A 27,458-nucleotide genomic window follows, 5' to 3' on the forward strand; every position below is an offset into this window, starting at 1 on the left:
TTATTTTTAAGTGTAAAAATGTGTTTATTCACAATCTTTGAGAAGTCACCATTCCTTCAAAAAATTCTTTATGAACAAAATGCCAAGAAAAATTACAATAGTAGCTTATGCCAAACCAAAAATATACATCTTATGTATACAAACTTTAAAAAGCATAACACAGGCAATGTGAATATAGATTATCTTTAAAATATTTCCAATGACATAGCTACAACTTAAATTATGTTGAGACATAAATAACAGCATTACCTAATATATTTACATATTTAAGGTGTCATATTTATTTCTGAGATTAAAAAAGGAGACAAAACTATAGATGTCATGGCCCAGCTGTTCAAATATTGAAAGGGCCACATGATTTTTTTTTAAAGTACAGCAAGAACTTTAAGTTACTATTTATATCTGGACCTTCCTATATTTTTGAGAACATGCACTGTCATTGTTGCAAGAAAAAAAAAAAGTAAGGAAAAATTGAAAAAAGTTTGCTTACTAAAATCATACTCAATCCTCAGCAAAATCAAGACAAGCAATAGGGAGTGTCCTATATCGTTGGTCTTTTAAATTGATACATACACTTTAGAGCAAAAAAAAGTTAACTGTATATCATAAAATACAGTTATATATTGATTTACTTAGTTCCATCCTATTAAAGCCTTGTATTACAAGGCAAAGGAAAGCTTAATGAAATCAATGAGGTTCTTTCGTATCAGAAAGGATTTTATTTACTTTGAAATACCCGTATTACCTTTTTTAGGTTTTCCTTTCTTAATAAACCATGCACAGAGAATATGTTCCATGTAAAATCTTTCAAGACCATTCACTGGAAATATAGAATTTTTTAAAATGACAGCTAGAAATTTAATATATCAATTGACTAAATTCAACATTCATTTATAGACACACAGAAAAGGAAGTGAAAAACCTAAGTATATATATTTTCTTAAATATCTTTTGATACTAACTTCAAGTGTCCAAATTCTGAAAGATTATTTTAATGTATCATATCCTTTGTTCAGACTGAATCAACATTGATATACTAGGATACGCTGTAAGTGTAGGAAGAAACTGATATTTCAGGCTTTCTTTAGGGTCATCTACTCAAATTAATTGTGCTTACTATTAGATGACATAATTTAAGTAAGTCATAGGAAAAAATAATGCTGGAAAAGGAACACTATTCTCTCTGAATCTGGCAGTCCCTCTTCATGCTCCCTTCATGTCTGCTGAGAATGAACACAAAATGCCTTAATATTTTCACAGTTAGCTACTAAAATAGGATTAAGAAAGCATTTGAAGTAAAATCAACAAAATTCTTTTAAAAAGTGAAAAGCAACAAACAGTAAACAGGATTGCTAAACAGTTAAATAAATTTAATTAGTAACATGACAGACCATTCAATTGTTTTGAAAAGCAGAAGGCAGATGATGAAATTGCACTTACTTCTGAAGCAGCTCAGACGCAGCCTATCATTCCTATGCCTTTCTCATAAGTGTTTACAAAACAGTTTCTTACCTCCCCTCACAAAAAGGCTCAGCACAACCATTTATACATTCTAATTGGTTTGTAACATTTGGTCGTAACTGACAAACAAGATCACACGATTTTTTCCTATCGTTTTTGCTGATCTGAATCATATTGCTTTAGACCAGAATCGGACAGTTCTAATACAGGATTTACAAATCCACAATACTCGGAATTGCCATTATCATCCATTTCAGCACTAACAAAGTCATTCTCCCACTCCAGCCCGTTGGAATCGTCAGAGGCTGACGTAGGATTACTCCCAGTCTTCTTGCAGCTATACTTAAGTGCTGCCCGGAGAATGTCTTCCTCTGTTTTGGAACGTTCTCTCATTGGAAGCATTCGATTCATTCCTATTATATGGGCAGAGTTATTAGAAATCTTAGTAAGGATTTACAAACTTTATTAAAAGACTGAGACTATCAGGCTTGACCTGTGAATTAACTTAAAAAAACCAATCCTGGACTTCCCTGGCGGTCCAGTAAAGTCCAATCTTCCTTGGTTAAGACTCTTCTTAACCAAGACTCTGCCTGCCAATGGAAGGGACACGGGTTCAATCCTTGGTCCAGGAAGATCCCACATGGCACGGGGCAACTAAGCCCGTGAGCCCCAACCACTGAAGCCTGCATGCCAAGAGCCCGTGCCCTGCAGCAGGAGAAGCCACTACGAGAAGCCGCTGCACTGCAACGAAGAGGAGCTGTATCTTGAATAAAGACCCAGTGCAGCCGAAAATAAATGTAAAAATATCTTTCAAAATTAAAGTTCTCAAAAACAACAATCCTATGGAAGACTTCTTAAGGGAGATGTTAAAGTCTAATCCTACAGTGAACATTAGCACTCAACAAAGGATGGTTTTGATACAATACTGATAAGATGAAACTTCTGAAAAGCTGTAAGTAAAGCAGAATGGATGGAGGATTTCAATTGCTATTAGTCTTATATGGCCAAATTAGTGTGTGGGCCAAACTTCTTTCCTACCTAGATGACAATTTCATTTCCCAGAGTTGTAATAACTCTAATGATAATGATAACAATATACACATTTCTAGTACTTACTAGGTTCCAGTTAACATTGCTTGCAAATGACATATGTGAACTGATTTGGTCCTCAACCACTCTATGAAGATACATACATACAGCACGATCACTATTCCCCATTCTGAAGCTGAGGAAAGAGGAAAGTGATTTACCTGAGGTCACACAGCTACAGGGGTGGTGGGGCAAGAATGTGATTCCATTCCCTTGGGCTTCAAGGTCTGTACTCTTTTGCTATTCTGACTCTAGCATAACAAAACAGAGACATTTCTAGGGGAAACTGTTCTAGATCTAATTCTGAACAGAAAGAAACTGGTCAGTAAAGTGAAAGTAGCAAAATTCGTGGAAGAAAAAAAACATCATTCTGGCAGAATGAAGAGAGGGAGGACAGAAAAGAGACTTGAATTTGCGTGTGTAGGATCAACACTAGTAATAGAATTAAAATCAAGGAAAAGAGATTATAAGAGAGTAATCCCTAGACACAGTCAACAGTTTTGTTTTCTGAGCTTCAAGAATCCAATCCTACAATAATAATAATTAAAAAAATATTTAATCTATCACTGTTATGACTCCCCCCAAATCACAGACTCAACCTAGCAAACTAAATCATCTTTGTAGACATGATAAAAATGGGAGCTGGAAACTAATATAATTTTGAGGATTTGTATTTAATTGAATATTACTATGTCTAACGGAAGCTGAATTGTACATCATAATGTTTCTAGTGAGTTCTGTCCTCTATGAAGTCTAGTTTAATAATTCTATTATAATGGCTTGAATAATAACCTTGAAAGTCATGTTATCTAAAAATTTAATTAGTATACAGTGAGGATGACAAAAGTAGCAATTAAAAGACCTGAAAAGTCTTTAGATCAAATTGAACAAGATGTTAAAATAAAAATAAATTTAAAATTTTCTAGTTGGGATCAAAATAAGAAAAATATAGGGCTGGAGAAATGGTGTTTAGTTGAGAATTAATGTAATCTTTGCTAAAGTCTTTCAGTTTCTCTACTGATAAAACTAATGGCTTGTCTAAAGGATATCTAAGGTCTATTCCATCTCAAAATTCTAAGAAATATTTAATGTTTATTATTTTTCTTAAAGTCCTGTATTTTGCAACTGGTTCTTCCTTTTTGGATTACCTATTTCTTAAAATTGGAGAAAGAAATGGCAACCCACTCCAGTACTCTTGCCTGGAGAATCCCATGGATAGAGGAGCCTGGACTGCTATAGTCCATGGGGTCGCAGAGTCAGACACGACTGAGTGACGAACACATTTCTTAAAATAAAAATAAAGGCTTGGGCCTTATTCAGTGTAAAAGCTTTAAACAAAATCCACATTTTAGCTACAATTTTGAGTACCTGCTATGTGTCACACTACATGCTGGAGGGTTTACATAAATTTCATTTAATCCTCACAATCATGTTTTCATTTGTTCAAATAGTTATTGATTGCCTATTATGTGCCAAGCTTTTCTAGACCCTCAGTATATAACAGTGAATAATCATTCTTTAAAGCAGCTTTATAATTCCCTTTTTATGATGAACTGCAGCTTAGAGAGATTAAGAAATCTATCTTAAGTACTACAGCTAGAAAGACATACCAGTAAAATTCTAATTCAAGTCTGTGTTATGGCTTTTGTACTACCAAAAAACCTAACAAACTGCTTATTTATTTCAGTTCAGTCACTCTGTCATGTCCAACTCTTTGCAACCCCATGGAGTGCAGCACACATCATTATGAAGCAAAAGTTAATTAAGTTGCTCACAAGGGGGCTGTGATTCCTACTGAGTTAAGCGGCTGCATTACAAAAATCTTAAAATGAAAAATAACATTTTCTTTCTAAATCTCAAGAAACATTAAGAATTAAGCAACTCTCTAAACAGTTCACCAACAAATGATAATCACTAATATAATAAGAGTCTAAGAAATTTTAAAGACCTTGCATTCATTTCAGTTTAAGTAAAGTAAAGACAAAGTAGATTTCTATAAGTTAACACAAATTAAATAAAAATTTTCAGGTAAAATTTAAACATAAAATACCTTCTTCATCTTCCCATTCTAGATCTAAAGATGTGCTGTCATCATTTCCACTAGTTGATTTAGTTTTGGTCATTAAATCACAACTGCTTTCTGTATTTGGTGTCAAAACTGTGGCATCTGATGAGAGTCCTAGAATATACACCAAACCCAGTTAGATATGGTGACACAATACTCCTTTACTAAAACCATTTATTTTGCAATAATGATCTCTCTTCAAATAATACTATTCCATTTAACATCATAAAAAACAATTATTGAAATCATTAAATTGGTAAGCTTCTGTTAGAAATAGTATAAATGGTTTTCCCCCCTTTCTTTTTACTCTTTGTCATCTAGCACAGTAAATACACAAATTTAAATGAATTACAAATTTTTCAAATATGATGAACTCAATGGAAAAATGAGGGCCAGACTCCCTATACATAACTATAGAAATAGACTGAGATTTTTCTTTACTCTAACTCGTTTTATTTATTTTAAAATTTATTTTATTGAAGTATAGTTGATTTATAAGGTCATGTTAATTTCTGCTGTAAAGCAAAGTGATTTAGTTATACATATATTCATATTCTTTTCTACTATGGTTTATTATAAGACATAGAAAATAGTTCACTGTGCATAGAGGAGGGCCTTGCTGTTTCCACATTCTATGTATAACAGTTTGAATCTGCTAGTCCTAAACGCCCACCCCATCTCTCCTCCACCCCTCCTCCCCCTTGGCAACCACAAATCTGTTCTCTATAGCTCTGAGCTTGTTTCTGTTTCTCCAACTCCTTTAAAAAAGTAAAAATAAAACTGTATATTTAAGAGCTAGTTATTTGGGCAACACAAATTGAAGGGCAGGAAGTTCGAGAAAAACAGTCAGGATCTTCCATTATCTGTTTAGTGTGGCATAAAGTAACCTTAAAATGTACCCACATATTTTAAAAGACTTACTACTACTTCGAAAAACTTCATACTGTGACTTTATATTTCTCAAACAAGATTCAAAGTCATCTTCTGGTCCTGGACTGTAATAAAAGTGAATTTTTTTAATATATTCATAGTCAATACAACATAATGCAGGCTAAAGTTAAATGATGCCATTTTGATTAGAAAAGGTATATTCCACACAAATTCATAATTACTTACAATCAGAATACCCTAGTCAAAACAGGTCTTACTTTTCTTAATACTAGCAATAAACTGAAAATAATATTGGTAAGATTTTGGTTAGTCTTGAAGTCAAACCCAAAACTTAGCCATAAGTCTAACTTTATAATTTACATTACTGAAGCATGAATGAGGTTCTTTGGATGAGCAGGAAACACTCCTGGAAACGTGACACTGAAATTATATCTTCTAAAAAATGATCACACATAAACTTTATTTTAAGAAAAGAGCTAAGGAAAACACAAACAAGCAAGGCATAAATAATCTATCCAAAGCTATTTCAATGTGTTATTGCATCATATTCTATACGAAAGATGTAATCACTCTTAGGAATGCAATAAAGTTAATTTAAAATAAATAATGATGATTTTCCAACATAAAGAAACAATGTTCTCAGTATCTTACAAGACAGTATCTTTGAGAAACAACTGTTCTTTTTACGGAGCACACACACACGAACATGTATACAAACATCCAGAGGTGAAATGCGTTCTGTTTAGAAATAATATTTCCTACCACAAAGGGAAGAAGTATGTTTCATTATTTACCTTTGATATTCTCCATTGCTGGAAGCATGGCATCGCTGCACAGCTCTCTGCCTTTCTCGCTTTGGAAACATAACGCGACACAAGGTCACTCTGCTGTAAAATTGTATTTTCTAAAACTATTCATCAAATGCCAAAATTTTAAAATTTAAAAAGTGACTCTATTGAAGTCTTTCTCCTTAAATTCATCACTGTTCACTTCTATATCATCTTATTTAAGGGTGGAATTTCTCTTAATTTTTCATTGTATAATCCTTACATGGTCAGAATATTCATAGGGTTATTAAAAATAACTTTAAAGATATATATTGGTAGCTTCCTTATTACACCTAAGAACTTCTAATAACTGGAAAGATGAGGAGCAAGAAAGTAATAGTTAAAACAGTATATGAAGTCCTATTCTGGGTGAGATAAGTAGCAATAAAATAAAAGAACTAAAAAGATCTGGCTAAGTTTACTCAGAAATAATAAAACAAAGGGTTCAGAAAGCCTGTCACGAGTTGTGGCTCTGTCAGTTATTATGTATGCCCCTGGCATGTCCTATACTCTCTGCTTCTTCATCTGCAAATTACAGACGGCTGTAATACTGCCCTGGCAAATTCACAGGGCGTTTGTGAAAGTCAAATGAATTCGCATAATGTGTATCCTCTGTGTCAGCGGATGCTGTACAGACTGCATGTGTTCCCATATCTATTTATTCAAGAAGAAAAGAACTCAAGAACTCGAATAGATTCTGCACATGGAATCCTTTTTAGTCTTTAAAAGGCAAGCAGCAGAGAATTATAGTAGAAAGAGATGGTTAAATTAGAATCAGAAAAATATTTATTTTCTTAGTAAAAGGTAGTTAATTTAAAAACTTTTCCATTATTTAGAACTTACTAAACAAAACAAAACTCCCTCATATAATCTGATTCATCTGTTAAAATACCAAAAACAGGAGAAAGAGAGATAAAGAGCACATGTCACACAGAAATCACACAGAAACATGATACGTGATTTTTTAGTTTCTCTAAGCTACAATAATTATTATGTGACATAACCCTTGTACTGCACCTCAGCTCACACCGCAGCAGAGTTCCTGCGGGCAAAAGATGGTGGACGACACGAAGCAGAAAACTGGCTAAGCAATGCCTGAACACTGGCTCTGCCATTTATTAGCTGTAGGATCTTAAGTTATTTAGTATCTCTGTCCCTTGGTTTCATCACCTGTGAAATGGGGATTAAAAACACTATCTTTCTCCCAGGATTGTTGTGAGGATTAAATAAGGTAAAACATGTAAACTAATCTAAACAGTTCCTGCCAGGGCTCCATGAATGTCTGATATTAAGCTTGTCTGGCATTATAAGAATGCCATATTTGAATACCACATGGTAAATTATGATAAAACTGTTGTTTTCTCTGATAATATGTCAAAGATTTCCCAAGACCAAAATTGTCAATCTCCCAAAGACAAAAGTACGAAGATGAAAAATATAGTATTCCTATGTGGCGAAATCACTTAGCTTATCAAGAAATTGTTGGGGGCGAAAAAAAAAAATTCACAAAAATAAACTTAAAAATGCTGCAGAAATTGTATTTAAAGGTCAGTTTTGCAGTGTTTCATCAAAGAGTATATTTATTTTTCCAAAAGAATACTGAATTTTGGAGAAGTAAATTTCATCTTTGGGATAAACAAAAATTGGTGTTGTTCAGTCATTAAGTGGTGTCCAACCCTTTTGCAACCCCATGGACTGTAGCCCGCCAGGCTCCTCTATCCATAGGATTTCCCAGGCAAGAATACTGGAGTGGGTTGTCATTTCCTTCTCCAGGGGATCTTCCCGACCCAGGGATTGAACATGTGTCTCCTGTATTGGCAGGCGGATTCTTTACCATGGAGCCACCTGGGAAGCCCTAACAAGAATTAGCTTCTCCTAATTTAAAGCCAAACAATGCTCAATGTCAAGTATAAAATTTGATGCTGTTTCTAGCTGTTAAAGACCCACTGATTTGCCTTTAAAATTCCTATGAGTATAGGAATAAATACATTCATTGTTAAACAAGAAGCCCTTGATTCTAGGGGAAAAAATGTCCCAACTAAGACCTGTCAGAGAAGATCAGGAGAAAAGCAGCCCTAGTGTATGCTGGGGTCTCGTCCCCTCACCTCCAAGAGCTTTCGCTGCTTTGCTGCCCTGGCTGCGTCACGCTGGGCAGCGTATAAAGCTTCTTCTTCTAGTCTTAACTTCTCTTCTCGTAAGGCTAACTGTGCATGAACAAAACATAAGGATTAACAAAAATCAGAACCTGTCTGACTGCTCTAGAAATAAAATGCTTCTATTTATAAAATAAAAAGAAATCATTAAAAAAAGAATTGAGTTCTACAAAGCATAACAGAATTGAACTTTTTGTGGTTTATTTCAATTTCTCTTTTTACAAAGTATTTCAAATAGTATGAAACATATTACTGAATTCTTAAAAGTTGAGTTATAAAGTAGAGCATCTAGTTTGCATAAATAAAAGACTATTTCTTTCTCTAGAATATGCAGTGTTCTTCATTCTCAACAATCATTCCAATGCCTATCACCCTACTTAGTTTATTGTTTGGGCCCTTGTTAGTTCAAGGTCTTCAAAACTAAGGTCAATCATATCATTTTCTACCAAAGTGAAGTAAGCTTTCACAAAGTTCATGTCACATTGATACATATGTCCTGAATTTTATTACTATCATTAAAAAATTAATTCCAAATTTAAGTTCCTGCCATTCATAGTAGCATACAAACTGCTTTAGTGATAACCTGTTACAAGTCAAATCAAATTTAAAAATCAAATTCCAACACAATATTTTTCTTTAGCCTAATATTAGCATCTATTGTGTAGCTTAAGTCAATGCTGTTGAAATCATTAATTGGAAATAATTTAGCATTAAATAGGTACCAAACAGACTATTTTTAAATGTATAATGGAATATGACTAATTCCATTTAGTTTAATGAATAGCAAAACTATAATTACAGGCCATTTCTGTAAATATACTAAAATAAACAGAACATTTATGACTGTTAGAAGTACTTAGTTCACTTACTAAGAGTAATTGAATCCAAGAGTAACAGAAAGATTTAAAAAAATGAACCACTTATTGTGAAACACAATCATTTTTTAGTTTTAAACACGAAGGTTCAGGTAGTTTACCACAGTGCCTAATTGTGAGTTCAGAAGATCATTTTCAGAAGGATGTATTCTCTTCACTTACTGGCAGCATATGATTGCTGATAAATTAAACCAAACTAAGCCAAATTATTATAGGCTGGAATAATTTTTTAACTTTTAAATAACTTTTATCTGCATATATCTAAATTTAGGTCCAATGACTATTCATATGCAATATATGATTTAATAACACCTTTCTCCTATAAACAGAGACATGATAAAATATACTTAAGCAACATAAGACTAATCACCTCTTTTTGGATTTTCATATCCAGATCTTTCTGCTTTTCAACAATAGAATCATAATGCTTCTCTCTCAGGTCAACAATTTCTTCCTCAGTAAGAGGCCTACACAGAAAAATGAGGGAGAGAAAGAAAATGAAAAAAAAAAACAGTGCTGGTAAGTTCAAGTTTAAATAAAACACTCAAAAATCAGTGAAATTCTGAAATTTTACTGTTAACAATGTACTAAACCAATTCAATGCTGATTTCAACTCAAGAGTAAAAAAAAAATTATACATTCTAACACTTTTTTTAATGTACTTATTTGGTACGTAAGTTGAAGATGACATACTATCAAGAGTATTTTTTAGCACTACAATCAACTTTAAAGAAATGTGGACTCCATGTACCTTTACTTTGGTTCTGGTTCTTTTTGACTATATCCCAAGATGTGCATCATAAAATATAAACCTCAGTACACTATACTCTTGACATCAGCCCTCATGTCATTCTGGAATTCTTAACTCTCTTACCCACTGCCCTCCTATTTATCCTGCTCAATCCCCCTGGCCACCTCAGGCCCTTGATCCTTCCCTTTTCTCTCTTGTTTATCTATCCTGATCATCTTCTGGCTTCACTTCACTTACTACCAATATGGATCCCATGGCAAATCTGAAGTACTTTCTTACCCACACATTCACCTTCTTGCATAACCTTCTTTATGCCTTATTCACCCAGATTACTCATTGTCTGACTTTGGATCATTGCCAAGATTAGCTCTTCCTGCTGATAGCTGCTAGAAAAAAAATCAAACATACACTTGGGCCTCTACCCCTAGCAATAACCCTTTACTTATACGTGGCCAACTTCCTCTCATATATTATGCTAATTACTTCAAAATCTTCACATACACACTCTTTAAGTTCCTCACGCAGACTCTTTTCTCTTAGAAGTCAATTTCACCCCACCATGAGACATGAGGAAACATGTCTCCAACCATCAAATCCCTCCATTTCTTGCCAGTCCTCCTCTTACCTAGGTCTACCCTCCCTTCTCTCCTCTCTTTCCTCTACAGAAGTGCCATTCCTTAATTTGTTCAGGGTCACCCACCCTGCTTATACTTGATTCACTCATCACTGGTGCTACTCCTGTCCCACCGCACTCCAGAGAATTCTGGGACACTGACCATCAACCGGCACCTCTCTTAAGTCTGCTCTTCTTATCTGTTTTCACCTCTCTTCCTTGTGAAGACGGGGAAGAAAGGAAAGAAGAAAGAAGGAAAAACGTTCAATTGATCTATACCTGTCTCTAACTACTGTGCCTTCTCTTTCCCATTTCAGCCAAAATGTCTGAACTTAAGTCTGACTGACAGCACAGCAGGCAGATGCTATGCGTCAGGTTCGCTTTTATGTGCTTTGCATGTACTAATTTTAACTCCTGCAACAACCCTGTAAGGTAGATAGATAAGGGAAATGAGACAAAGACAGATTATGTCCAAGTAAGTCATATAGTTCATGGCAAAGCTAGAATTTGAACCCAAGAAGTCTAGTTGCTTGCTCTTAACTACTGTGTCTCTCTTACCTCTGCCTTCTCACTTCCCGTTCTCCCATCAAACAAGGGCAGTCTGTCTGCCTTCATTACCAGGTAATCAATGGCTTCTGTGTTGCCAAATATAATAGGGATTTTCAAGTCCTTATACTATTACTTCAGTTTCCTGTGGCAGTGCTGGCCATTCCCTCCACTCCATCTGTTAGTCTGTCTCCACCTCCTTCCTTGGCTTTCTGTGCTCTCCTGATTGCTTTTGCCCACTGCTTCTTGATTGTCTTCTGAATCCTCTTCTAGCGTCCGTCTATTCAATCCCCAAACCACTAAACCAATGCTCTCTCTCCATGATCCAACCCCCCCACCTCCTCGTCTTCTCCAGCCTTAGGTCTTGATAATTATCATGGTTTTAACCAGCAATGTATATAGTAATGTCTCCTCCTACATGTGTTTCTCTAGCCCTAACTTCTGCTGGGCTTTTTTTTTTTTTTTTTTTTTTAGTGTTTTGAGGTATTATTTATACAAAGTGAAAAACATGATTAGTGAAACAAGTTTCAGAATGTCATTAAGGAAGGAAAAGGGGTATAAAGTTTAAAAAATTCAAGGAAATGTACTTATCAATATTAATATAGTTTTTTAAACTAAAATATACATAAAAACTTAGGTTCAATAAGAAAGCACTTAGGCACATTAAAATCTTCAATGTTCAAAACAATCTTTTGAAATGTTATTATTTATCTCAATCTTACAGAAAGAAATAACCAACGTCCTGAAATGTAAACTGTTCAGTGCATCAAAGCAAGCAGATGACACAGTCTGGATTTTTAGAAGCTCATTATAGTTTATATGGAAATCGTTTGTTTAAAAAAAAACAAAACGCCTTACCTATGACTGCTTCCTGGGCTTTCTCCCTGTACAAGAATTAATTAAACAATTACACAAATTTTACTAGCTGAATTCTATTTAAGGCAAGCCAATAAAATTTTTATTTAGTCAAAATATTTTCTGCTTACCTATCTTTAACAGATATCATTACTAAAAGTGTTTTAAACAAAAAGCTTTAACATTTTACTATTTCTCAAAGGTAGAATTTACTTTAATATCAATCTTAATTAAAAAGCAACCAATTGCTGAGCATTTCCTAATTTTTTAATAACAAATATTTACTATATACCAAATGAACTTCTGGGTTCAAGATGGTACTAGACAAACATACTTGCTATGCTCTGATCACTTACAACTGATCATTATTCGCAGATTCCAAAACTGCAAATGCACCAATGAGCTAAAATTTATTTGTAACATCAAAACCAATACTCCCTGCACTCCTGTGGTCATTCATGAGCAAGAACAGAGCAGCAGCCTCTAAGCTGCCTGACATGCACATTCCTAGCGAAAGCAGCAGGTGACGCTCTGCCTTCCTGTCTCAGCAGTCTTGCCCTCTTTGCAGCCTATGCAATGCCACTTTTTTGCGCTTTTTTTTTTGTTGCTGATTTTGCTGTTTAAAATGACCCCCATGTGTAGTGCTAAAGTGCTATCTATTGTTCCTAATCACACGAGAAGTTATGATATGGTTTATGGAGAAAATATATGTGATAAGCTACATTCAGGCATAATTTATTAAGTGCTGTGCATAGTGAGTTCGAAGTTAATGAATCAATAGTATACATTAAAAATAAGATGTCAAACAGAAACACAAAACAAGGTTATATATTGTTAGCTGATAAAAGGTGATCGGAAGCTTGCAGGAAGCTAATGCTGTATTTTCCCTAAGAGTAGTGTTCTGGGATTCACTAATAGAGCATTCACGGCAACTTTATAGAACATAATTACCACGAACTTATGCATTTCTTACATATTTGAGCTATTCACATCCCACAATTAAAATATATGACTAAGTAACTGCAGAAAGAAAATTCCAAATGGTCCACATCAACTTAGGAAAAAGCACTACAAAGCAGAACATGACATTCAATTAAACCAAACACTACGACCTGAGAGAGGAACAGACTGGTCAGCAAACACTCAAACCAACAAAACGCACCTTAGGAAAACACAAGGAATCACATTAAAAAAAAAAAAGTAGTAAAATCTCAGGATGAATTGTATTGAAAGTTAAGAGAACTCTTACATTTGGTACTTGTCAGAAAGTTAAAAAATACCATGTTAAGTGTTTGTTTAAAAAAATACACAAAATTAAAGTTATTACTGAAAAGGGAAAGAAACTAGATTCTATGAAACATTAAAACTATTTGGGAGAAATTTTACTGGGAAAACAAAAGGTTAAAAGATAGTTTCTCAAATATGTTCTATCAGACGATAATAAATATGTATTACTATTTTAAAAATGGATTTATACCCAAATTAATTTGGGAAATGCTAAATTGGACAGGTTGAAATAATTTTTAACAGTTCTTGAACAATTTCTTTATTAGTTCCTCTCAGAATCTTTAATATGCTGGTTTACACGGAGACCAGTATCCTGTACACACTATGGGAAGTGCTGGGCTAAAGAATAATTTAAATTTGGTGTCATATATTTTCCTCTTTCCTCAGAAAACAAAAATGATAAAGAAAGACAAAACCTGCAATGCTCTTCTATATGCATTCACTTTAGAGATGTGAGAAGTAGGCTCAAGGAAGGTTTTGTAATTTGCACAAACTCATATAATTAGTAAAAATGGAAATTAACACACAAAATTCTAACTATATCAGTGCCTAAGAAACATATACCATATTGCACTAATTCTGAAATGTTTTTTTTTTTCCATTTTAACATTTCTGTACTTGGGATGCATCTTAAAATTGATTTTTAGATGAGGTGAAATGTAAAAATAAACAAAAAGAAAACTGATGAAAAGATAATGGCTAAAGTCAGAAAGTGATTATAAAACAAACATATAAATTCTACCCTCAGAAATTTGTGAAAACTATGGGTCAAAGAATGGTTTACTCTGGATCATTGAGGAATTTAACCTACTTAGTGGCAAAATGTTAGAAATATCTTTTTTAGAAGTTCCTCAAGTTCTACAGAATACTGTAAAAACCTGTTTTAAATATATGTATATATAAACACATATGTAAGTTATAGATGAAACTATATATATTATATGCATATGTGGTATTTTACAGAGGCTGTATAAACATATATAGTGTTACATATGTTTCATCATAGAAAATTCTGAGTAATCTGCTAATATAAATTAGTAAGAGAAGGAAATAAGGGACTAAAAAGTAAAAATAAAAACTAAAATGTTAAAAATTCTAAAAGAAAACATAACATAATGAAAATGTTAAAAAATAATTGTCAGAACTAGTGAGATGCTCTATGAGAACAAATTAGATTTTGTATTACTGTGAAAATACTTACTTCATCACTTTCTACTAGATTCTCAAACTGAAACAACAAGAAAGAAAGTGTTAGGATGAATAGTTATCTAAGGTCTCACAAAATATTTTAAGTAGTAAAATGTGAGGATGAATTGTATTGAAGGTTAAGCGAACTCTTGTTTTTAGTTAGGATATAATATTAAATATTACATTTAACATTAAATATTAATCATTAATGTAACCAATAATTATGTAATGGTATAATTATTATTAATGACTACATCAATAACACAATATAATATTAATATAATATTAACTATTACATTAAACATTAAATATTACAAATATTAAATTTGTCATGTCTCACAAAAAACTTTGTCACTTTTTCATATCAAAAATAATATACCTTTATTTTATAAGATAAAATATATGTATCTCTTTATACACCATTTCATTTGATTTATTAAACAAGACAGCCAAGACAAGAATAAATCATTTATGACTTTTATTAAAAAGAAAATGGAAAATCACAGCAATTTTCTACATAGATCAGAAACTTATAAACCAAAACTTTCATCTGAATTAGGCGAATTGACTATTTCATGGATCTTTTAAGTCCACACTGCCAGGACTTCCTAATTCACCTGAGTTAAGAATTAATACTGTAAGTCCCTCAAGAAATAGAACTAAAAGATATTCAAGAATTTCTCTTATGTTTTTATTTATTCATCTATTCATATAACGATTCACTGAAAATCAAGATGGTAGTTGCTATTTCTAAATACAGTGTTTTTCTAGAGATACAAATGTAAAAATTTGATCATAATGTGATGAATGCTATCATGTCAAATGACCAAATAAAAGTCATCATGTTAAATTATATTATGAAAATAGAATATTTTCTTATACTTTAAATAGAATATGATACATGACTACTTGAAAGAAAGGAAATGTATTTTACTGTTAATATTGTTTTCTTGTCTAAAGATCAGGAAAACAATGAATTCAAAATGTTTTGAACTTATATTTTGTGCTGGTTTGTAATTTATTTAAAAAAAAAAAAACCTAATTCCTGGTTCACATGCTTCTTTATTTAATATAAAAGGCAGTTTTGGATTGGCTGTAAGTTCTGCCACATATAAGTACTGTAATGTAATCCAATTTCTTCACCTGTCTAAGCCTCTGATTCTCACTCATAAAGCAAGGTGACAGCCACCTGTTCAACAGAATTGTAGCAAGAATGTGCAATGACATTTATAAACTGTATAGTGAAGGCTGGTGCATAGCAGGGACTGAGCAAATGGCAGATTCTGTCATTACGTTTTACATAACAAAGAATAATCAACTCAGTGATTCTTTTTGTAGAGTTGCTTCAAATCAGCTTGCTGCTTTGATTCTGTCACGCCTCTACTAGGGCAGGCCAATGGTGTCTCTAGCCTCACAGCCTACTAAGCCACTGTAACTGATAGAAGAGTACCCTCTCCCTCAGTTGTGCAGGGCAGAAAAGACAAAAACAAAACACAAAAACACTACCTCTTAAGCAATTCTATTAGAAGAACAGGACCTTAATCTTCTGCAAACTTGTTTTCCCCATTCACACTCCCTCCACCACTCCAATTCTTCCCTTCTTCACCAGCATGGATAATATTGAAATATAAATAGTCCATACTAAATTTAGGTCCACATCCTTCCCCCTTAATAAAAAAAAAAAAGGTCCCTCTTGCCCTTCTCAAGGTACATTTATCCAATCAGATTTACAACACTACTTACCTCTATAGTTAAGTGCTCACCTCTTGAGCATGTTCTAAAATACTTGGATCTGGGAAGAAAAACAGAATAACAACTTTAAAAATTACAATTAATGCTAAAACTGAGTTACTATGGTTTATAATATAATAAAAATTATTTCCTCAAAAGCAACTTTAAATTCTCCAATATACAGCATCTTGTATTTACAAAAAGGAAACATCGAACTTACAAAAGAATACAGATAGTCCAGATTTTTAAATGCAGTTTAAGTGTTTAGTCAACTCATAATTTTCTGTTGGGTCTTAACAGTTACGAAACTTGTCATTGTAAGTTAATTTAATATATATTTATTACATAGAATAGAATACAATTAAATTTAAAATTTTATCTCATTATTTTTACTGTATCAAGAAAAATATCTTGTTAAAACACTGGTGTGTTAAATAATCTATAAGAGCATGTTCCCAATTTTGTTAAAGAAAAAGTATAAACATATATGATCCCACAAAACAACAAAAATCTAAAAAGATATATGCGGTTTTGCTAAGAGTGGTTATCTCTAGATGGTGGGATCACATGCACGAATGCCAAGTCGCTTTAGTCATGTCTCTCTGTCACCCTATGGACTGCAGCCCGCCAGGCTCCTCTGTCCATGGGAGAATCCCATGGGATTCTCCAGGCAAGAACACTGGAGCGGGTTGCCATGCCCTCCTCCAGGGGATCTTCCTGACCCAGGGATCGAACCTGGGTCTCTTACGTCTCTTGCACTGGTAGGCGGGTTCTTTACCACCAGTGCCATGTGGAAAGCCCCGGTGGGATCATATATGTTTATACAAAACCACGCCTGCAAAAATAAGAGGAAGAAAATGAAAAACAATATACTTCATATATACATCAACCAAATAATCCATTAAATTAATTTTTCCAACTGGGGCCAAATATTGACTTTAATTTTAATTTCTCCTCACAATGTACACATATGTCAAATCACCATGATGCATACTTTATATGTCTTACAATTATGTCAATTATATCTGAATAAAGCTGAAATTTAAAAATTCTAATCATTTTTTTCTGCTCCTACTAGTGAAACTCACATGCAGTCCAAGTAAGTGTCTCTTATGTAATACCTGCTCCAAAGATATGACCACATTCCATTAACTGTCTGTCTTCTAACTATTACAGTATACAACTTCGTACAGGTCAGAGTCCCTCAAACTCCTTTACTACTGCAAGTGCCTGGAAATTTTAAAACTTTCACTTATAAGTGAATCCTGTTACAAGTGAATCACTTATAACGCGGATCCTGTTATTGTCGCCTAAACTGATGGCAGAGAACACCCGCCATCCTCCCATGGGGATCCAAAACTCACACTGTGGGTTCCTAATGTGTCAGGATTCTTTAACAGAAAGCACCCCTTTGGGAGATGGAAAAATCTAGGAGTTAGGACAGGTCAGAATACTTTGTATTACGTGTATATGTGTGCAGAGGTGGCAGATAGGTTTAGTAAAAAAGAATGGTATATTACCATGACTAACTGTTTATTATCATAAAGAATAAAAAATAATTTTTCCTGTACAATCTTTATTTGCTAACAGATGCAAAGCAGTTTTATTGCCCATTAAGAGATCATCAGTAAAACCCAAAACATTTGGTATTATCATAATAATAATATTACCATAATAATAATCATATTACCATAATAATTCATGAAACATATGCAGTGTAAACAAAGTCCTAACATTCCAGGCATCTAGTGCCCCCATTCTTCTGTCTTTCCCATTTCTCAAATAAAAACAGAAATGAGTTGAGTTTTCCATTAGCACTGTCTTCTGGTATTAGGATTTACGCTTAACGTGCTATATGCTCTCCCTCAGCAATCATCACTCTCTTCCTTTAAGGCTCTGACTATATGGGGAATGAAAACACCATTATTTCCTTCAAGTTAATAGAAAAGGTGGGTCCTCATAAGAACTTGCTCCTGTGTCAGGAATCATGTGAATCATAGAGAAGTGAGTGGGGATAAAGGCACAGAAAAAGAGGGGATGTATGAATAATTATGCAATTAAAATTTGAGCCTAGGCAAGAAATGACAGCTTGGACTAGAGTGGTGTCATTGGGAGAAATGAATAGATTAAAGAAATATTTAGAAGATAAAAATCATCTAGTGAGGGAGATGGACTAGAAAATGCAAGGTGATGAGAAGTGTCATAATCTCAATGGGGATGTAACAGAAAAGAAGCAAGCGTCAGGAATGGAGGTACAAGAGAAAAAATAAATGTGATAAATCCAAGACCCAAAACTTAAATGCCAGAGGGGGAAAAGGAAAAAGGACAAAGTGGTGTAAAAAGCTGCAAAAGCCCTCTGGAATCACAGTATCACATAAAATAAAGCTGACCTGTGAAATAACTGCTTAAAGTCACATCACATGTGCATCATGAATTTAGTCATAAGCCCTGGAGGGAAGGAGAAGATGACAAATAAAATGGGGAACAATCCACCATTGTATTCAAGAGCATGTATATTCAGGTGCACTAATTATGAGCTGCTGAAACAGGTTCCAAAACCAATAATATAAAACAAAAGTCTATTTTCCCTCTTTTTAAAACACAGTCTAGAACTCTCCAATGCAATCCTTGCACATTTCTGTACACACAATCCTCATGTCCCTGAGAGCTGTCTCTAAGTAATGTTAAGTTTCTGTACAACCATTCTACGGTTGCTAAAGATGTGAGAGTTGACTCAAGTATGTAAAGGATATTAAAGAGGTAGAGGTAGAAAAGATAGGCTATCCTACTCCACAAATGATCATGGTAAGTAAAAGAACTTGTAAGAGTCTGAAAGTAAAGGGGTACCAAAGTGGTGATTCTCGTATATATATCTATTTATCAGTGTTATCAAGGCAGATATCAAGACAATCACTTATTTATGACAAAATCAGTCTCATCAAGAATAGAATGGAAATACAGTTTTTTTATGCTTCTACATGTTATTTTGCAAAGCAGGCAAATACTCTTATATCAAAGTGACTTAAGTAAAAGATAACTTAAAAATCCTCATAAATCCTACATTCTTGTAGTTCCTTTTCTTCATATTCTACTGTATAATATCTGTTAAAATAATAGTCTTTCCTTATATCTTCTGTTTGACATTATAAATAATTAATGAAGAATCATGGTAAATTTGTTCCATAGTCTATTAAAAATTAAAAGCTCCCCAGGACTCTTCTTTTCTGGACAGAGGATTGGAAAGGTTAGAGAGAGAAGCCCTGGCAAAAACTATTACATTGACAATGATGGACAAATCATTTTTCAAGTAGTATCAAATACTTCAATGAAGGTTTAACCATTCAAATCTCAAGAAATAATCCACCAACAGATTTTCCAGGTAAGAACAGTGTCAACATTGGTGGTAATAATAAAGTAATAATATTCACTGTTAAATAAGTCCCTCCCTAATGAAGGCAAATTTAGGAAGAATGGATGTTCAAAAAACTTATGTTCCTTGGAAGAGAAAAGGCAAATTGTTCTGCTAAACATGTTGAAGACAGAAAACATGGATTAAAAAAAAAGTCACTGTCCTTTAAGAGAAGCCTGACTTAGAAGAAACCAATAACCAGAAGGGACCTTAGAGGTCTTTTCTTTCTTTCTCATTCATCTTCTGCAGTCTATGAGCAGCATCTGAAATTGTTGACCACCTTCTTCTTTTAAAAACTGTTGTCGCTTAATGTGTCCATGATTTTGAACCTTCTAATTCTTCTTACTTCCCTGGATGAATGACAGACATAGCTATGTATTTATATTTAAAATATAAAAATGAGTAAAAATTGACCCATGATTCAGGAGATTTACAGTCTAATGGGACAGACACATAGGTGAATTAACAACCACCATACTCTGAAAGGGCTATGTTCTCAAGAAGAGATTCAAAAATCAGCTGAAGAAGAAGGAATCAGCCAGGCCCCCAGTAGTGGAAAGAAATGTTTGGGGAGCAGCAGTAGCTACCAAAGGCAAAGGGGAATGAAAAGATCAAGACTGTATACATTAATTCTGTCAACAAGTATTTACTAAACATCTACATATTAAGCATATAACCTGGAGTTGGGTAGTCAATGGTAAGCAAAGAAAGCATGAATGTATTCCTTTACACCGAGAGCAGAAAAAGAACATTAATCAAATAAGCATACTATTGCAGGTATAATTATAGTCTGAGGAAGTGCTGACAAGATAAGGAAGATGGCTCCATTATGGTGAGAACTTATCCTCGGACTGGGAAGAGTTCTGTGGGAAATAATCCTTGAAATGGCAACAAAAAGATGAGTAAGTAGGATTTATCTAAGTAAATAAGGAAGAAATAGACTCAAGGAAGAGTGTGACAAAATGGGGCAAAAACAAACAAAAAAGGCAAGGAATAGTTCGTGTGAGGTCTTGAAAGCTACATTAAAGATTTCAGTCTTTATCCTGAAGTATGGTAAACCGTTGAAGAAAATGGTAGGAGACATTCAGAAGGTATAACCTACAAAACGTGACAACTTGGACTTGGAGAATGAGTGAAAGGGAGGACTTTAACATGTTTCTCAGATTCATGGCTTTGGTAATTCTATATCATTTTGCCATTCACAAAGTAGGGCACAAAGTAGTAAAAATACTTCGGGTTTTAAAAAATTTGAAAAAAAAAAAGGAGTAAAGAACTGTGAGAAGGAAAGAAAGGTGAGCTCAACTTTACAAATTGAATTTGAAGTTTGTTTGATACCCAAGGGGAAATACTCAGTAGGCAATTAAGATACTCAGGGCTCGGACTGAGATGACTGAGCTCATTAGTATGCAGGTAGTAGGTAAAACCATGTGTTTTCCTGCCATCAGCCAGGAAAAGTATATTATGGAAGGCAAATATATTAAGGAGGAACAGAAGGAGATTCAGAACAGAGCCCTGGGGAGTCCTCAAGGTACCACACAGAATGTCCAAGAAATTCATACTCATTTCAGGCTACTATGGTTTTCCTTCCTAACTTCTGAAATTCCAAGAGAAACATCTTACGCTTATATATTTCTCAAAGCTGACAAATATGCAGAAAACCAAACTGAATCTCTCAACAATGACTACTGATTACTATATTTTAGTAATACACATTATGGTAAAATATTTTAAAATTCTCACTGGTACTCTATATGGTCTATAAAAAGAAAGTCAACACAAAACTGGTGGGATGTATGTTTCACTGTGTAATGTTTTTTCAAAGTTATGGGATAGCTTGAGAAATAAAAAAGAAGAATATGTACTGTTTCATAGATCTTACAAGTTCACAAGTAATATTCATTTGACAAACATGAGATACTAAAAATGAAGAAAGATAAAACATAGTCCCTGACCTAGAAGAGCTCTCAGCTCATACCACTGTATTTATCAGGAGGCAGCAGACAACAGTCCACAGGCCAAATATGGCCCAATGCCTGTTTCTGTTAATAAAGTTTTAATGGAACACAGTCACCTTCGTTTATTTACATATTGTCTATGGCTGCTTTTGTGCTAAAATGGCAATGGTGAATGGCTGCAACAGAGATGTTATGGCCTGCAAAGCCTGAAATGTGTATTAGCTGGTCCCTTACAGAAAAAGTTTGCAATCCCTAATACACAGTAGACTTAAGCCTGTAGGAAATATTATTTCCTCAGGGAGATAATATTGTTTCAGGGGGTTAGAGCAGGTTTCACAGGGAAGGTAATATTGAAGGATAAGTAAAAGCTCACCAAGAACAGGAAAAGAAGGAAAAAGGTCACATACAGAAAGGCACAAGAGAGAACACTGCACGTTAGGAAAACAGAAGCAGGTAGAGCCCATTTGGTGTACAGGGCACTTGGGATATGCAAGTCAAAGGATGGCAGAAGAGCCTCTCACTGATTTCCCCTGCCTATGCCCTGTTCACGTGAACAAGGAGTAAAATCTGCCGTTTTAATGCTATTCTCTAAGGGAACTATAAATGGAAAATGTAATTAGGCTGGTAAAGTAGATTAAGGCGTCTGAACTTCATACTACTCTGAATTGGAAGGTTATCATTTATCCAAAAAAAGTTAAAATACTAAGGTTTATGAATGACTTAAAGTTTTCTGAGATTAGAATAGAGTCAATGTTTTCCTTTTAATGTTATTTTGATTTATATTCCGACAAGATTTTCTCAATGAGAGAACAAAGAGTGAGATCACACTCTTTACCCAAATGCAGACCTGCATATAATCCTGAGTATTCATATGGACATTATGTTGTATGTTTGAATGCCATGCAATTCATCATCTGTCACAGGAGGAAAAAAAGGCTGAGCAACTTAGCTGTAGGAAATAGTTTGCAGATGGAAATCATTAAGCCAGGGAAAGCCAAGTATGGGTTTTAGAAAGTTTAATTCCACTGACAGGAAAGGAAGATGGCCCAAAGCACAGAGATAAACAGGGAGAGGAGTCTAGAAGTCACTAAGCAGGTGCTTTGAAAGACAAGGTTTAAGGAAGAAGCACAGAGGGAGGACACAGGTTCAGTGTATATTAAGCAGAGACTGACTAGCAACTTAGAGTGGTGCGCGCAGTCTCAAGCAAGTCCAATCCTTTGCAACCCTATGCACTGTAGCCCACCAGGCTCCTCTGCCCATGGAATTTTGCAGGCAAGAATACTGGAGTGGGTTGCCATTTCCTACTCCAGGGGATCTTCCCAACCCAGGGATAAAACCTGCATCTCCTGCACTGCAGGTGGATTCTTTACTCCCCTCCCCCTGGAGGACCACGAAGTTGGTAGCAGAGAGACCGAATGGGAGCTGTTAAGGGGGCCCCTAATCCCTGATCAGGGGACACATGAAGCAGAAGAAGAAATCTAGGGGGGAAGAAAATGGATGATTTCAGACACTCAATGGTACATAGCTGTTAGATTCTTCAGATAAGATGATATGAGGAGCCTTGGCACATCCAAGTGTATCTGTTCAGTAAACAAGTGAAAACACAGTGCTGAGCCTCTGAAAAGAACCCTGATCTGAAGATGTGAGACCACAGGAGTGGACGAAATTAAGGGAACTAAATAAAGAAAAGACAAAGAAAAATTCCGTATTTAATAGGCAGATAGAGTAAATACAACCAGGATAGTTTCAAGAAAAGGAAGATAGCCTATCACACAAAATAAAGAGCCAAGTTTTTGAAATATATGCATAAGATCTTCCAGTGACAACGTACAAGATAATGAAATGAGATACGGCAATAAATGTTTATAATGCTTACATGTTTAATAAAATTTTATAATGTTTAATATAAAGCCATATGATATTAGTGGTTAAGGATAAAGGCTCTCAATTCAGAAGGACCTGGGCTGCACTCCCAGCTCTGCTATCCTGGGCAAGTTAAACTTTCTAACCTTTAATTCTCAAACTATCATGTCTCTAACAGTACGCACCTTCCTCACAGGATTGTGGTGAGGAATAAATGAGACAGTGTAAAATACTTAAGAATAGTGCCTGGAACACAGGAAGTAATCAAACGGTGGCAGTTATTATTAAAATCATTTTTACCAGGGGAAAAAAACAGAAAATCATTGTGAACTATCATCTGAAGGCAACTTTGCTGCTGGAGCCAAAAAGGCCAACACATGTTAAATATCAAGGGGATATAAAACATGACCATTTCTTTCTACAGTACATCTTAGCTGGAACCACTATGTGGAATTATATGGTAAGATAAAAATGGGAATTAAAATACAACACAACAAAATATACTGGATCTTCAGTTTGAGAAAGAAAAAAACTAACATGCCTTAAGTGTCTATGCACCAGATTTCTCCTATCACTCAAGAAAAAAGAACTGACCAGCAGATGGAGCCCTCTAGACTATATGGGTAAGGGAAAACTCCCTATAGTGAAAAAGGATGACTCATTAGCATGTCTAAATGTTATCCCTTAAAGATATTTAAAAGATATTTAACTTCCTTTGTTTTAACCACCAAATAACTTTACTAGTAGCAAGATTTCTGACATAACACTGATATTTACATTCTGACTAGTTGACATATTCTAGAACATAAAATACCAGATTCTCTAAAATTTTACAAATTAAAAAATAGATAATTCTGGTTTTGCACTTGGATAGTGAAAAATGAGTGATCTGACTCTGAGATACTTATGGGAAATCTACAAGTCTCAAAACCCAGGCCCTGGATTATAACGTACCCTTGTGATGCCCAGCTTTAAGTGGCCTAAGAAAGCCCAGGATTCTTCCTCTAAGGTCATCACATTGACAAACAGAAATCAAGTTTTTGTGATTGCTCCTCAACTTTTTTGTCCTTGGATGAACTACTAATTAACTACCTAGACCTATACCTGAAAGAAAATCAGAACTACCAGGTGATTAAAAAAAAAGCAACTACTAAAATGAGAGATAAAGTTTAACCTTATTTGTAAACAAAAGCAAACTATATTCACCTATCTCTGCATGTTTATCAGAAGCTCCTAAAATAAAGTTAAAATGAATAAAAACAATAAGTTAATTGAAGATTCAAGTAGTGGACTGTCCAAACCTACATTTAAGAATTAAAACAGAAGGATGGATTTCATCATTATATTGTTTTAGATGACAGTGTCCACAACCCACAGACTCTCATTGCCTCAATAGAACTTGTTTGTTCAAGTCTGGCCCACAGCCAAATGAGTACAGATCCCACTATTAAGATTTTATGGCACATCTACAGACAATTAGCACTGACAATGATTCACTGATTTTTCCCTTACCTTCCCTAAGCTGCCAAGTTCACGTGCTCAGGAAGTAAAACCTGTAATTTTAATGCTATACTCTAAGGAAAACATTTTTAGTTTGTAAAATCACCATGAAAGAGGAAAAACCCCAAATCCCAAAGACACCAAATAAAGTACTCTGAAGTGAAACATGTTGTTTACTTCATTCGGGTATAAGATCCCATTTTTAATTATCCTACAGTGCAACTACATATAAACAAATAAATAAAAACAATAACAAGGTCAAGGATTCTGTGACATCTAGTCCTAAGGCAAGACTATTTAAGCAGCCTGACTAAATGAGAGCATCCACAAATAAAAATTGGAAGTAACAGATGACTTCCATTGAGAAGATAAAACAGCTGCCATGCTCCCCTGTAACAGTAATAGCCTTTAAGTTACGGAAATCAAAATACAAAACTAGGCCCAAAGTCTTTAAATCCTTACTTTTTCATTCAAGGGATACAGTGTAAAGCCCTAGCTACTCGGAATCAGAGAGGTGACACAATGCCTGATGAACCAATGAGTAACTCATATTAGATCTACATCACCAAAAGATCCAAACGATAAATCATTTGGCTTCAATGTATGTTGAACATCTTATTACCTAACGATGCTGGTTAAATGGGACAGATCCTGAAAACTTGGCAATCTGTTTCAGAAAGTGCAAAATTAATGTCATTTCTTACATAAAGTGGTGTGCTTCAGATTTTGAATTCTAAGTTTGAGTTCCTGAGAAATATTAGACAACAACAAAGTCAATTTCAAAGGCATTTAAGTTTTTCAATATTTTATGAAATAAACACAGAAAAATGGAATAATTATGAAATTCTATTATTCTATGGATGGTGTGAGTAGAAAAATCTATGCATATCCCAGATTTAATCAAGAGAACTTCAGAAGGGCTGTGATTTCCCTGGTGTCACAGTGTTTGTGGAATTCCTCTCGAAATTCCAAAAAATTAATATTAAAGAGTTACTCACTGTCCCTCTTGTTACTAGCATCACGAATCTGAATGCCCACTGGAAACCTAGCAAATTACAAACACCGAAGAATTAACTGCTCAATGTCTGGAACTTAATTTTACTCCAACATCCAAATGATTTCTACTAAAAAATACAAAAACAAAAAAAACCCTCTCAGAGACATCAACTTTTTGGAAGCAGATTCTTCACCTGCTCCGTCAGTGCCAAAGACAGAAATCAAATACAGAGCTACTATCACCTTCGGCAATAAACCTAAGTTCAACGCAGGGTGTGCTCAGGCTGCCGTGGATTCTCCTGCTCCACCGCCCTTTCTCGGGAGGGTGCCCCGAGCTTCCCAGACACCTTGCCTCCCGTGACTCTCTCCCCGCGTGACAGAGCGCCCAGCGGGAATCTCGCTCGGAGGCGGCAGAAGCGACACCCCACCCGCTTCTCCAGCTCTTTCCCTGGAAGGCCCCTCCAGACCAGGGCCCCACTACGACCACCCACTCGACATCTGTGCAGCCGCCAGGGTCGCGGGCCTCCCAGCCTCCTCTAAGCCAATGGGGGACTGACAGGGGTTCCCCGCCGGGGGCCGAATAGGAGGAGCCAGCGGGCGCCGGGCCCCTCCTCCCGGGGGCTTACCCTCCGCCGCCTCCTACACGCTGCAGCCGCCCCGCTTCCTTGCGGAGGAGTCCGAAGCATTGCGTCCAGCAGCAGTTCCCCATCGCATGCCGTCCAGGCGTCGCCGCTCCTCCTCCTCCCACTCAAAGCCCAAACCCAGGCCCGGCAGCCGCATCCGCGCGGCACGAGCCGAATCGGGGCTCGGGGGCCGAGGGCGGGCCGGCCGGAGCGCGGCGGCCTGAGAGGCGAGGGCGACGGAAGGAACAAAGACAGCGATTACTCTTGCGGCCGCCGAGTCGCCGCCGCGAGAGGGAGGAGGGCCGGGCAGCGTCTGGACTCCCTCGCAGTCCGCATGGCCCCTCGGTCGCCTCAGCCCCCCAAGCCCAGTTCGAGTGACCGCCTCCCGCCGCCGAAGGAGGGCAGTCCCCGCCCTCCGGCGCGCCCAGGCCGGCGCCTCGCCACCGACGCCGCCACACCCCCGGCCTCTCCCGGGCCCCAATAGGCCGTTCCCTCGGCCTCCCCGCCTCCTGCGGCGACTGTCCCGACGTCACTTCCGCCAGCACTGGCGTGTGCAGTTGAATTCTTGAGCGTGTTTTTGTTCTGTTGGACCTTGACCTGACTACGAAATCTTTACACCTTGCAGTTACCCGCCTCTGGTCCCAAGAGTCTCCGGTGTCGTAGGAGCAAGGCTCAGTTTTCGAACTTTGTACCAAAGCCTTGTGAGCCCCACGTCAAGAGGGATCAGGTGTGAAGAGGGCACTTCTCTGGGAGGTGTGTGCTTAGGTTTTGTGTATATTA

General features: G+C 35.7%; 1 protein-coding gene and 1 long non-coding RNA gene across 4 annotated transcripts in view; one reads left to right on the plus strand and one right to left on the minus strand.

Moving 5' to 3' along the window:
* Window positions 1–27,110, minus strand: AP1AR (adaptor related protein complex 1 associated regulatory protein). 3 transcript variants are annotated; one of them, XM_043871127.1, is made up of 10 exons: window positions 26,682–27,109; window positions 16,345–16,393; window positions 14,615–14,641; window positions 12,130–12,155; window positions 9,732–9,828; window positions 8,439–8,537; window positions 6,301–6,359; window positions 5,537–5,610; window positions 4,601–4,729; window positions 1–1,874 (listed from the first exon to the last, which is right to left on the minus strand). In XM_043871127.1, exons 1-10 carry the CDS (start codon window positions 26,762–26,764, stop codon window positions 1,609–1,611), a joined length of 909 nt encoding a protein of 302 aa, XP_043727062.1. In that variant the 5' UTR covers window positions 26,765–27,109; the 3' UTR covers window positions 1–1,608. The 3 variants fall into 3 exon arrangements, with proteins under 3 accessions (XP_043727062.1, XP_043727063.1, XP_043727064.1); XM_043871128.1 differs by lacking the exon at window positions 8,439–8,537 and having other exon boundaries at window positions 26,682–27,110; XM_043871129.1 differs by lacking the exons at window positions 12,130–12,155; window positions 26,682–27,109.
* Window positions 27,111–27,227: 117 nt separating this feature from the next.
* LOC122673409 overlaps window positions 27,228–27,458 on the plus strand; it is a 47,817-nt gene continuing 47,586 nt past the window's right edge. The window contains exon 1 of the long non-coding RNA XR_006334676.1: window positions 27,228–27,431. This is a non-coding gene — a long non-coding RNA (uncharacterized LOC122673409). The remainder of the gene's footprint in view (window positions 27,432–27,458) is intronic.

This window comes from Cervus elaphus, chromosome 17 (assembly GCF_910594005.1).
Source record: "Cervus elaphus chromosome 17, mCerEla1.1, whole genome shotgun sequence".
Lineage (NCBI taxonomy): Eukaryota > Metazoa > Chordata > Mammalia > Artiodactyla > Cervidae > Cervus > Cervus elaphus.